This window comes from Hakea prostrata, chromosome 10 (genome assembly GCF_041222555.1).
Source record: "Hakea prostrata isolate BN-2017 chromosome 10, UWA_Hpros_2, whole genome shotgun sequence".
NCBI lineage: Eukaryota > Viridiplantae > Streptophyta > Magnoliopsida > Proteales > Proteaceae > Hakea > Hakea prostrata.
The window spans coordinates 16882636-16896357 of record NC_142609.1 but is presented as its reverse complement, the minus strand read 5'-3'; the positions used below and the strand labels follow the sequence as shown (position 1 = coordinate 16896357).

General features: G+C 38.3%; 1 protein-coding gene across 1 annotated transcript in view; it reads right to left on the bottom strand.

Annotated features, from left to right (window-relative positions):
• Nucleotides 1–1093: 1093 nt before the first annotated feature.
• Nucleotides 1094–13722, bottom strand: part of CHR5 (chromatin remodeling 5) — a 58411-nt gene continuing 45782 nt past the window's right edge. The window contains 8 exon segments of the mRNA XM_089136424.1: nucleotides 1094–2486; nucleotides 2797–2887; nucleotides 2992–3030; nucleotides 3032–3334; nucleotides 7564–7745; nucleotides 7858–8035; nucleotides 8762–8917; nucleotides 10015–10251. Of these exon segments, the coding sequence (XP_088992550.1) occupies nucleotides 2002–2486; nucleotides 2797–2887; nucleotides 2992–3030; nucleotides 3032–3334; nucleotides 7564–7745; nucleotides 7858–8035; nucleotides 8762–8917; nucleotides 10015–10251 (1671 nt within the window). The 3' untranslated portion in view covers nucleotides 1094–2001.

The window sequence follows — 13722 nt, the reverse complement described above, 5'->3', positions numbered from 1 at the left end:
TGGAATACGAAACTAATTACTAAGAAAATTCGTATACTCTCCTTTGCTCTCTATGTGACCTCTTTTTGAAAGAAGTTAATCCTGAATCTCCATAGTTGTGGTTCGCCGATTTAGAAGCGTGGAAATAACTCGAAAGGAGTACGATCAAGTGAATAGGAACGCAAAAGAGGCACTCAAAGAGGCACTCCCTGTTTTTAGATCCATTGCATTTAAGATCTCTAAGGTATATGATCTTCAACCCATCTTCGCACTAGTTTGTATTAACAGTAAAGAACCGTCATATGATTCTAGGATCCATACAATTCAGAATAGGTAGCTATGTGTCACTTTGAAACACCACTGCAATGCCTGTAGCCGAAGGATGGATTGAGCTTTCCGAGTTGTTCATTGTTAGTAGCCGTAAATGGAACTGAAATTCACTTTCAAATTCGCATTCTTATTTGCTTAGGGGTAATCTTAAAACATCTATACATTGTTCTAGATTTTCTAATAAAATAAATACAAAAGAAAAATCAAAGACTAAGAAGAGGGTAGAAACAAAAGTTTCTAAATTCTTGAAATTTCAAACCTAATCTTTACCAATAAAATGATTACTAAATTTTCAAATTACAAACCTAATCCCCCCACCCATATAATTTTTTTAATCCACATATCCAATCCCAAAAAAAAACCTCAAGTTTTATTAAATTTAAATAGAACCTAAAACCATTAAATCTGCTCTATATGAGGATATTCGTGGAGGATATAAAGATGAGGAAACCAGAGGAATATAAGATTGGAGGTCTACATGATGCACAAGAATGGGCAGAAATACCGGATTGTGCTCCTATGAACTTTTATTTTTGCCCTATCACTTGCCGTCTTTCCTGCTCTGGGAGTGGGAAACCCTCCCCTTCACTCATTCAACACATCCTGATCAAAATAATAGCTGCTTTGCTTGCTCAATTATCAAAACCAGTAACCCTGTTTCATTTCCAAATGGTAAAGGGCCTCCAGCTCTTTCAACTTCACAAAAAGTTCATACAAATTGAAAATACATAAAAAAATATATATACTAAAGAAAACTCAAAGTCCATCGAGGACCAAATGTAGCAGAAGACATGACGCACTGTAAAATACTCCGTACCAATTGGATCACACCTGGCAATGCTACCACTCTCTTCCAGCCAGTGGAGTGTTCCAATTTAAACACGAGGAATGCCTGAAAACTTCCCAGAACGTTCCCAAGACGTACTCAAATTCTCGACAGTTCAAGCTATGTGCAAAGAATAATAAATTAAATCCAACTGATGTGGTGACAGCACTGAACCATCCAGCAACATTAGCAGATTTCATTCTTAAAACTGCTCGGTTGCATCAGACTTGAATGCAATCGAATTACTGTTCAAGAAATTTGATTACAAAATTTTAGAAGTCAAAATGGGGGAAAGAAAGAGAGACCTAATTTCAGAATTACATACATCTACAAGATCAAAATTACATCTCAGCTTGTTGTGTGACAGAACTGTCAGGTTTACATGGAGGAACATGAACAGTTTTCAGAACTCTCATTATGTAGAACCAAATCTTATAAGCTGGAACAGAAATCTCATCACAAGTTCGATGTTTGGCTGCATTTTTTGAGGTGTATTAAGTAAATCCGTTGCCTTTCCATTGCTATCCGAAAGAAACCAGCGTGGCTCTTCAACATTATACATATGGAAAGACTTCATGCCTTCTACTCCTTAATAATCTCTTGTGCATAGTACACGATTTGAGTTCCCCTCGTTGGCCACCTTTTGTGACCAATGCAGGTCCCATCCATGGTAAAATTCCCAGGGAATCGAAAAGCAATCCTGAGATCAGCCACGAATGCTGGTAGACTGTAAACTTTTATTCCCAAGGTGAAAAAAAATTTCCTCAAGTGTAATTTATGGCCGACTTGGGAGAGAGCCAATTGGCTTCACCTCTCATTTGGTTCTCATTCAATAAAATGCAGAAAGACTATTTGGTATCTAACATTTAACCTTGTCCAGGAGGAAAACGGTTCTGACGCATTCTATTTGGTCTGTCAGCAAAGTACCTATTATCTGTAGGGGCCCGTCCAAGGATCCCTGAAGAATTTGGATCATGTGAACGGTTACCATTGCCAACAGTTTGCTGGTATGATAAAGGAACTTGGGACTGACCATCCATTTCAACTCTTCTTCTCCGCTTCCATGCCTCTGTCTTTCCCGTTCCTTGATCTTTGTGAGATCCCAAAGATGGTTGGTGGGATGTAAACTTCTCATGACCTCTTGATTTCGCATTACTATGGGTGAACGGAGGGTACTGACTAGAATCACCATCCCTATCCATGGGACCTGGACTTGAGCCATTGAGATGGGAGGGTCCTGTTCCAGCCACAGCCTGCTGTTCCTGTTTCAGTTTAGAGTAAATCTGGTGTAGTTTCTCCCCTGGCAAATTCGAATAGGTGGAGACATAGTTCCACAAGCGCGTGATCATCCCTGTAAAACATTTCATCCCTTCATAAATTCATTATCTTCACATATAGGAATTATCAACTTTTCCAGGGGAAGACCAACACATGCTTCAAACAAAAAGAACTCTTTTTGAAAATAAAAAAGGAAAGGGAAAAGCCAACTAAAGAAGAGGGGTTTCATAGAATAGTTTTCACAGAATACTGCTTTTTTCCAACCAAACCAAAAATAAATAAATAAATAAATAAAAATAAAAGTTAAAAATAAATAATAAAAAATAAAAATGAAAGAAAGAAAGAAGAGGATAATACGAAGATAAACAGAAGTCAGTACTCACTGGATTTCTTATATGATTGCTGGTGTAACCGTACGATTTTGTCAATCTTAGTTCCAAGAAGTTGTAGATATTTCCTAATCTTGGAAAGGACCTGCAAGAGAAAGGACAAGATAAAATGAAGAGTACGGTGTTGATGTATACATGTGGATATACAGTACAGTTGTCCGGAACAGAGACCAAGAATCTTGGATTAACCTTTTCTTTTGGAAGATCTGAACTGGTATATTGCAATTTCCTCAAGCCTCTTCAGTGTCTTTTCTTCATCTTCCATGACATCTCTACACCACTCCTCCCATTTTGTTTCCTTAAACTGCTGATATAATTCTGTATCAGACATCTCACCCTCCTCTTTGACTGCAGGTTCAACTCGCTGTTGTTTCTTAAGTGCGTCTTTGCCAATCCGGAGATTTGATTTAGGAGAAGTTGATCTCCCCTTTGCATCTTTTAACCGAGCTTTTTGGATTTTCTGAGTAGTCTCAGCTTCAACTTTATGAGTAGCTTTAGCTTTAGGGTTCTTTCCATCAACAGCTGCAAATTCCTGGTGATACATAAATGGTCTCAGTAGCCAGTCCAAATTGAAGCCAACATGAAAGATCACCTATTTTAGAAAGATACAAAGCAATAAAGTGGAAAATACAATTCCACAAAACAGACTGTTGACTGTCAAGAAGTCTCATATGAACCATCATATCCTTTAGATATTACTTTTTCCTAGACCACAACCACCAGAAAGAATTTCAATGCTCAAAAACATTTAAAACTGCTCAACTGTAGGACACAGGTTTGAATAATGTGAAATAGCAATATAGGGAAAAAATTGAACACTTCAGCATGATCCCAACTTACCCTAGACTTCATTGAGCAACGCAGAACCCTAAGCTTGCAAATTCATGATTTTTCAGATTCTCTACAAGTTGTTGGACCCAAAGAAGTAATGATAACATGACAACCCCATCACACAGCAATCCCAAAGCAAGGTTCAAAATCTCAGTCGAAACCAGCCTCAAAACCAAGGTGGCGTAGCAATTTCGACCATCCTGGTCGAAGAAATTTTGATGGGTGGTTTCGGCCATATTTCTATGGGTTTTTGACCTAGGTTTTCATGCATAAACCCTAATTATAGCATAAATAACACAATGGAGGTATTTTTCATTAAAACAAAAAAACTAGTCAAAAAATACTCATTCATGTACTACCATTTGAAAGACGTGTATGTCCGTTCCGGGAAATACAAAGACTTGTAAAATGAAAGAGAAGTACTTTGAACGTTTCATACAATCAAATGAAATGTCAAAAACATGATAGCCATAAACTAAATACTCAAAAATAAACTTGTAACGACATCAAATCCAATATGAGTTCCTCAGTGGATCCATCCCGTGAGGCATGCACCACTGCATCTATGTCAGCCTCTCCTCTAAATGGTGGCCAAAAACATCCCATGTCATGGTGTGCTACCAACTATTCTGGTAGTCTATTACTGTGAATCAATAGATCTCATCGTCCGCATGAACTAAATATCCCAACCTAGAAAATGGGTCATCGTAACTAGTGTAAGAGAACAAAATGGATGAACTGGGTGTCATGGTTATCCAAAGATGGACACAACCAACGATGATCCTCATCTTGATTCTGACCTGATCCATCCCTATACCCATCTTCAGACATAGTGAATTACTCCTGAACTTTAGAAATTTTTGGCTTTTTAGAACTATTTTATAACTATTATATTTTTACTAAATAAATCTAATTAAAAAAGCATAACCATCATAATAAACCACACCAGTAAGTACATACGTACTTGTACTAATGTTCCATTTTGACACAAGTCAGGATTTCCCCAACTCTTCCAACAAATACAAATCTGGGTTGTCAATATAACAGATGGGAGTAAAAACCACTGGAACACATGAACAGAAAAGGCGCAAGGAGAATGTACCCAAGCATCCTACATGTGTTAGGTATTCATTGGAACACCCTATTGAACTTACCCACCACATGATAACCACAACAGTGGATACCATGTGTTAATGTAGAAAAAAAGCTAATTCTGGCAAATCTATTTAAAATTGAGAATAAAAGCAGCACCTCGGAAACCACAACTTGTTTTGCTTTTGTCTTCTATTCCTCTTTTTTCATCAACCAGTGTCAAGTGCTGAAAGAATTACTTTTGTAACATGACAATAGACCATTTGGGGTAGAACTAATGTAGCCAGAATAGGACTGAGGGTCAATGTCAAGGTCTCTAAATCAGAAATACCTCAGGTGGAAAAAGGGTAGGATATGATTTAGGGAGTTGGAATATGACTCTGGATCTCTTTTTGAGTTGGTTGATAGGGGTTCAATACGTGAGGGTCCGGAGACTATGGAATGAAACACCATGATGCCTTATGTAGATGGATTGGTTGAATCAAACTCCTGGCTTCTTGATGAGTTGATTGCATGAGACTAGGATTTTGCAGGGTCAGATGGCTAGGGTATGCGAATCTCAAATGGGGTTCTGGACAATGAGACCAACCCCAGAATTATGGGACATACATAGAAATAAGATGACTGTGCATTGACTATAACTAACTGGCCAGTAAAACGTTGGCTCCTTAAACATTACAGGATTTGAAGGGGAAATTTTTATGCGGTGAATTACCAGCTTGATGAGAACAGGGTTCTTGTTGTCTGATTGACCTGAAACTTGGATCAAACTCACAGGATGATTTATAATAACGATACTCCAAGTAATAGTCAAACCTGATGGTTAGATGATATAGGTCGAACTTCATAATTAGGTTTCTTGGTCTCTGATTATAAATTGATGTATACTCTTGATTTGATGAAGGGGATGATGTGTATAGGTCGTGGGATGGATTTGGTAGGACCAGGATAGCGTATTGGCCTGTAGGTGAATGGGGGTCTCCAAAAATGAAATAGAAACAAAAGGGGAAAGAAAAGATGATACAGAGAGCTATCCTGGAAGAGTCACAGCTTAGGGTTTAGCAGTAGCATATGACTCACCTAGAAATCTCTTAGATTATTAGCCACCAATGCAACTGGATGTAACTCAGCAGCCAAGAATCCCACAATGGAGAAAAACACAATAGCAGGCTAGCAGCATTCTTTTGGAGGCAACAGAGACACAGGGGGAGACGATTGCTTAAATTGCAACGACAAAGGTGAGTGGTGACCACCATTGCAAGCCAGTGACCAAGTAAAGCAGGAAATCCATGTTCTCCTTCCACCAACAACCTTGCCACCCACACCCCGCCCAAGAAAAAAAAAAACACGGAAGGGGAATCCACAACAGAACGTTCCCATGAAATCTCATTTCCCTTTTATAGAGGTAGCAAGTAACAGATGCCAAATGGCTGAGAAGTGACCACTGTTGCATTCCAATGCACATGGTTCTTGCTACTGTAGGGTCTGGAAGCGGCAAGTTTACAGTCTTCACCCAGTTTAGATGGAAAACTGGCCCTGAGTAAGTGATACACATTCAAAAAGCTGTACAGATATTATTAGTTATAGTTCTATCCTCGGAAGAATCTCGTTCTGAAAACATGCATATCAAAATGCAACTCTAACTGGACCTATTATAGAACAAAGTATCCTTGCTGTAAGTGCAATGGGTTTTCGCTTCCAAATGGCCATGCATTTAACAACGGAAACTATATGTGCATGCCATGAATGAAATTTGGCATGTAGTGCCCTCACCAAATGTGCCCTGCTTAAACCACCCCACACACCAACCCCCCCCCAAAAAAAAAAAAAAAAACCCCACTAGCTCCCTCAATCCACATCCTAAGGCAGAACACCTCAAAATCATATTTTAGTCCTTGCTGCAAGATTATCCAAATACTTCAGAACTTTATGGTTAAAAAGATCAAAACCCTCATCATTCAGCATTCAGCTCCAAACCTTGGACCTTCCACATTAGAACATGTGAAATTTTAACACAACCGTGAGCTCTTAATGGTTGAAACCAAGTTCAAATAAATAAAAGGCCACAAGTCACATGAGCAAGAAGAATGGCACTGCTTAAGGACATTGTATACCATTTTCCAGAGGGTTCCCTTCCTGGGTATAGTGCTCCAGAGATAGGTTTAGCAGCTGTACTAAAGTCATTGCACATTGTTAATGCACCTCAACTTGTATCATGCAAACATTAGGTTAATGCTTTCATCCTTCAATTTATCTTTCACATTTTTTGAATATCAAATATCATCCATCGAAAGTATTAATAGATAAGAGAAGTGTTAAATGCAAACCAATAGAAAAACCATCGTCAATGCAAACCAATAGAATCATCATCAGTGCAACCAATAGAAACCACCATTTGCAGCAATTTGGTGACAATACTAACATCATAAAGTGGTACCACCATCACGTAATGACTGTCTATCATGAAAAATGTCACTTTTTAAGAAATGTCTTTCATTCAATTAATTGGTTTCTTTTTCCAACTAATTTCCAACTTTATCCTTCATTTATTTAGTATCCCCTTTCCCTCTTTGAGTGCACTATTTGTGCCCCCACTTCAATTCATTGAACAAGCTAAAGGTAACATGCACAACTACTATATTTTAAAGCTGTTAAGTGTGAGCTGGGAAAAATGAGGCCTGAGGGCAAAAAAAAATTATTTGAGGGATTGCTAGAGTCTTCACCATGGGGAGGATTCCAAGAATAAAGAGGACAAAGTTAAGCTGATGACAGCAAGAATAAATTATTATTCTTAACAGAGACTTGGCATGCCTCTCTAAGCATCAATAATAAAACTACCTTCTTCAGAAGTAAAGAAGCACGCTGGTCCAGATTAGGTGCACGTGGCAGAAAAGTTTCCAACTTCCCCAGTTCTACAGGAGCAATCTTCTTTGTAAGACCAAGCGTTGGATCTAACCGGATCTTTTCCCAGTTTCCAAAACCATAGTAGTGTACTCCAAGAAGCAGCCTTGCATCATCAACTAATGAATTTTCCACCAAAGTGATGTTAGGCACATGAACAAGCATCAAATACGATCAGAAAACAAGGGTGATTGGAAGAATGTGCAAAGAAAATTGGAAAGAGTGGCCTACCCTGATTCCAGCCACAGCCTTTAGACCATTGAGGACCTCTAAAGTGCATCAGAAGTCGGAACTGTCCAACTGGATCTTGGTATCGTCTAATGCGCTTTGCTAATAGTTGAAGCTCTTGAACACGATCCAGCAACTCATTTGCTTTTACAGGTACACCGAAAAAGTCCAATAGAGACCCCTAAAAGCACATATTACATGAGAACGAGTATACAGGGCAATATAGACCAAAAGAATAGGCGCCCACAAAGCAATTATTCTAGATAAGCCCAGCCCATCAAATTGTACAATCAATCAGACCAGATGACCCATGAACATGGCCAAGCAACTAGACATATATTCTAGATGCTAGCTTCAGGTGTGAAGTATCCATTTAAATCAGGCAGGCAAGTGGTTCATATCAACGATTAAAGACCGAGGATAATAAGGTGCAATTCAATGATTAACGACCGAGGATAATAGGTGCATATCGTGCATTGATGTTGATAGTCCTTTTAATATAATTAAGGGTTGAGATCGAAAAAGGGGCCTTGTTTCAGTTCTCAACTCAGTGAAAAACCAACGACAGCAACCAAGCACACAAGAGTTTTACTTATTCCTTCTCTTACATGTTCCTTTTTTAACACCAATAGCAGCAGCTAAAGTCATAAGTGCCATGAAAATACCTGATCAATTTCTTTACCATGGCTTTTCTTCCTTTTTTTTTTTTTTTCCTCCCCTGCTTTTCTGGGATCCTAGGAGAAATTTAGTGTTCTAAATAGCTAGATGCATAATGACGTGCTTTTCTTAGGCTACTACGCTGTAAGGCAACCAGGCTAGTTTGGCACCTATGACTGATACTAGAAATGCAAGCTTCAGATAAGTACACATGCAAATGAAGTGAATGCTTAAAAAGAACACAATCCACCTTCAGATCTTGGCTTCCTTCTTTAACAGCATCTTTACAACCATCAATCAATGCATGAAAAAGTTCAACCTGTGCTTCAGTACGGGCTGCTTCAATGACACCACCAACCTCTGCCACTATTAAGCCAATTTGGCCAGGATTTCCAAATTTCTTAACCTGACATCCAATGAAAAAAAAAAGGAATGTTAATGATAATGAGGCACAAACAAGAAAACTGAAGCTAAGATCACAGAGAAGTCAATCCAAATCCACCCCACCTAACCCCAACAGATAAATAAATAAAAAGTTCTACAATAAAAAAAGGCAGGAAAAAACATCAGCTGTAAATTTCATTTGGTCTCTAAAATTCAGTCAAAAACTAACTGGTACAAAATTGTTTTTAGCTTTTAAATAGCACATGTTAAGCAACCATTATTATTATATATTTATTTTTGGGAGGTTGGGGGGGGGGGGGGGCTAGGTGTAAGCAACCAAGGTCATTGAGAATAATTTTCATCATTTTTAAACCTAACATCCAGTATCATATTGCACTAATACATTCAACTCTGAACCATGTCATGCATATTATGTGACAAGACACTGCTTGATTGGAACTTTGGCATTGATTGGAAGGACAAAACGGTTAATTTCCCATGCGGTGAGGGGTGAAGGTGCCGTAGCTGAAAAAGGTATCTAGCTGATTTATGGTGGTTGAAGAAAGGGGGGGGGTGGTGTGAAAAATCTGAAGTGAAAAAAGCAAAGCGACAAGGTGTCGCCCAGGCAGCTAGGCAGCAGCAAAGCCCCTGAATGCCAAGGTGCCGCTTAAGTAGTGCCTTGACAATGATGGAGGGTATAATAACAAATGTCCACCACCCCAAAATCACTTTACAATGAGAAATAGGAGGTCCCTACATTTCCCGTGGGGCCTAATCACCCTAATCCAGTTCCACCATTATGGGCAAGTTTATCATATGTATAACATGGTGCAGCGTTAGGTTTGAGCATTATTAGTAGGATAAAAACTATAAAAGACTGACAACTTTGCAGTTTATATGAAATCACAAAGTTCCCACTAAGAATAACTTCCCAACAAGTTGTCATCCAAATTAATACATTTGCTCCATCACACTATATACCATTGTATCAAGGATAAAATTGGAAGTGTGAGATTAACAAGGATGCCAAACAACAATATATCATTGTATCAAGGATAAAGTTGCAAGTATGACATTAGGGAAAATGACAAAAATGAGTAATATAAAGTTGAATATTACCGCTCGGGCAAAAAGAGCGGCATCTTTCTTTGAAATATTCCCATGAGACCAACCCCTTACTTGGGCAGTCGCTCCTTCAATCATGGGAGGGGAATTGACCAAATAATCTGCTCTTTGGCGCTTCTGGACTCTCTCATGTGTTTTGATTCCCCGCATTTTCCTCTTGTTACTTTTTTCAGGTTGCTTAGCCTCCACATAGCTTTTTGCATTCCTTGCAGTCCGAGGAGCTAAAGCTTCCTACAAAATAAGAACAGAATAATCAATTCAAATATACCAAAAGGAATAGCAAATCCACTTAAACACTATTAAGTTCCTCCTGGTCATGCAGTAGCATGGCTATTTTGCAGAGTCAAATTTTATTCTTGTTTCAACCTCTGAATACACAAATAAAAATTCAACCCGAGGATTGAATAGCTCAGTTGGCGATGAACAAATGGTTCTCATAATCATGCTTTATGGAATGGTCACATACAAATTAGGTTGCATAAATGATGAGAACATCATTCCCATGGAACAACAGTTTCGAGTTTAGCAGCAGCACTGGCGTAGAGATCAGCCCCCTGCAGCCTCTTAAAGGAGGGTGAGTTGAGAGGCTATCAGATTGCCAGAGTCTGTTGTCTTGACAAGGAGCACCGGCTGTAGAGTAGCTTCAGCTTTTATTGGTCTAGTTTGTTTCCTTTTTGGGTTTATTTGGTTTAATAAATGCAAATGGGCTTTTGGGTTGATCGGGTTATTTCAATTAAGTACACTTTTACAGGTTTGCAATTTAGACCACAGTAAGGGTTTTTTAAATTCTGAATTCTAGAGAGAGAATTCTGACCTGAGTTATTTAGCCCCCCCCCCCCCGGAAAAAAAAAAACAAAAAACAAAAAAAGAGCCTGCAGCCCCTATATGGAGGGCAAGTTTAGAGGCTATCAGAATGCCAGAGACTGTTGGTTTGACGAGGAGCACCGCCTGTAGCGTGGCTTAGTTGTTTTTATTGGTCTAGTTTGTCTCTACTTTGGGTTTATTGTAGGTTATTGGGTTTATTTGGTTCATTGAGTTCTTATTTGGGTTATTAAATGTAAATTTTGGGTTGATCCTGGGTTATTTAAATTAAGTATAACTTTGCAGGTTTGCAGTTCAGACCATTGTAAGGGTTTTAAAATGTTGAATTCTGGAGAGAGAATTTTGACCTAAGTTATTTGGCTCTCCATCTGTCTCGCTCAGTGGTAGTATTTTCTGTCCCCCCTTTTTCTCTTCTTTCTGCGTAAACAAGCCCCTGCCCCCTTCCTGTCTTTATGTCTAGCAGCTAATTACTCTCGCTATCTTCTTTCCTTCTTTTCTCCTTTGTTTGATTTAATGTATGGAAGTCCCTTGCTGCCATTTCTTTTTTTTCTCTTTCTATTCTTCTCCCTGTCGACAGCCCCTGCTGACCCGTATTCTTTTTCTTCCGTTCCCTTCCCCTATTCTTTACCCAGCAGAAGCCCTTCCCTTGTACTCTTTATGGACTATGGTAACCTCTGCTGCCTCTTTCCTGCATTATTTTTTCTTTTTTCCTATCTTTGTTTCTGTTTGATAATACCCTGCAGCAATTTATTTCTCTTTCTTTCATCTTTCTAATTTGCTAGTTCCCTTATTCTCACTGCCAAAAGCCCACCCTGGTTATTGTAGTTCTTAAACCCTACTCATTGTCATTTTTTGGGTATTATTCTAACTGCTGTTTTGCAGCCATATCTAAGACCAGCAGGTACTTTCTTTCTCTGTTTAATTGACTAATCCTGCCCCCTGTTTGATTAGGTAACTTGCACATGCTGCTGTTTAGAATATCCAATTTTCTTTTCTACCTTAAGGTAGCTTGTTTATTTCTTCCTGCAGTAGGTTTAGCTGCATTAAATTCTATGATTCTTTTACATTATTATTTGCTGACTTTTTATAGTTAGTTGTAGACTCCTTGAAGGACAGCAAATATTCTATAGGGACTCTTGATAAGCTTGCACTCGACCAGATGTTACATTTCCATGACCCCCACCCCCCATGTTTCCCTACCGAGTCTCATCTAATCTTGCAAGCTAGTTTTAGGCTGATACTAATCATTGCTTTGTTAGGTTGTCAAATTTGCATGCTTAACATTATTTGCTGCCACATTTCCCCATGTCTGGTAGTTTCCCATTGAGACTTGCACCCATCTAGAGTACACATAACCAGGTCTTGTAGCATCCCTAGTCCCTACTTTTTCCCCTACATCAATAAAGCTACAGGTTAATTTAACTTATAAACTAGTAGTACAATTTTTTAGTCAGTTAACTTTGCACCAGACTAGACTGGCAATCTCTTGTATTCCAACCTAGGAACCAATTGGGATCTTCTAATTTTGGGAGTTACTAATTTGTGAACAAGGTTCGCTATCTCTGTCAAGGCAGTGCCGGAGACTTCGCCCAGAATTTTATTAATAACCACTGCCATTGTTTAATGCCCGTCTCAAGTTGTATTAGATTCATTAGAAGCTATAAATAAAAGGGCTCTATGATTCTAGACTCTTTAAGCAATCACAAGCCTCTTCTACTAGTTCTTCATCTCTCTTTTCTTCTTCTTCTTCTCTCTTTTCTTTGTTCAAGTTCAGCTGCTGTTTTGATTATTTAATGCTTGTTTTCTAACAAGAACTGAATGGCTGAACTTACTTTCCGGTGGATCAAATTGATAATAGGAACCATGGAGAAAATTTCGGTCGAAACTAATTTTCAGGTTTTGGCCGTAATTTTGGTGGAAACTTGATACCTTTTTTTTTTGGAATTCCAACCTTAGGTTTCGGGCCTTTGTGACTTCTATTTCATCTAATTTCTTGCTTTATACCTATTTAAAGTATTATAAACACAATGAAACTAGTATTTTGCCCCCCCAAAAAAATATCACTCAAAAGTTACCAGTCAAGTTTACTAACAAATAACTGGTTCCGACAAGTACAACTGTATTGCGTACATGGATATAATTAGCAGCATATATCAATTGTTTGGTAGAATGGTTACATATACAACAAGTCAACATAATACAATGACCAACTAGACAAGTGATGGTGTTTTATATGTATTAAGTACAAGCCACATATTGTGTATACATATGTAATTTGAAATTTAGAAAATGGTTTTTAAAATCAGAAAATAAAAAAATAGTCGCAATAATCAAAATATAAGTTTAACAAGACAATCATAGATCACTAGTCCTAGACTAAATATATATTAATTTCAAAGCAATGCAAGATCATTTGACACTTGAACAAAACAAAAATGAAAAAAAGGGAAGTTTGGAACTGTTGGGTATGGATCATGCTTCACATTCTGCTGCTGACGAGTTCCCTTTGTAGTTTGGCCTTAGGCCCATGAATAGCGGTTGTGGCTTAAAAGGTGTTCGAAGGCTAAAGATGAGCAAAAGAAGTGTTTGAAGGCGAAGAAGTCGTAGAAATTAGGTGAAAATGGGATAGAAATCAACAAAAACCAAGGAAAAACAAGTTTTGTGTCGAAACCTGTAAAATTTCGGTCAAAACTTGCAAAACGGTCGAGAACTTGCAAAATTTTGATCAAAACTTTGAACTTTAGGGAAATTCATGGAGTTTCGTTTCGTTTTCATTTTTTACGGATATTTTGCTGAAATTTATACCATGATAGGAACTTCAAGTAATTTGGATCGGTGCTAGTGTGAGAGGCATAAAAAAGATCATCAACCTGGTCTTCG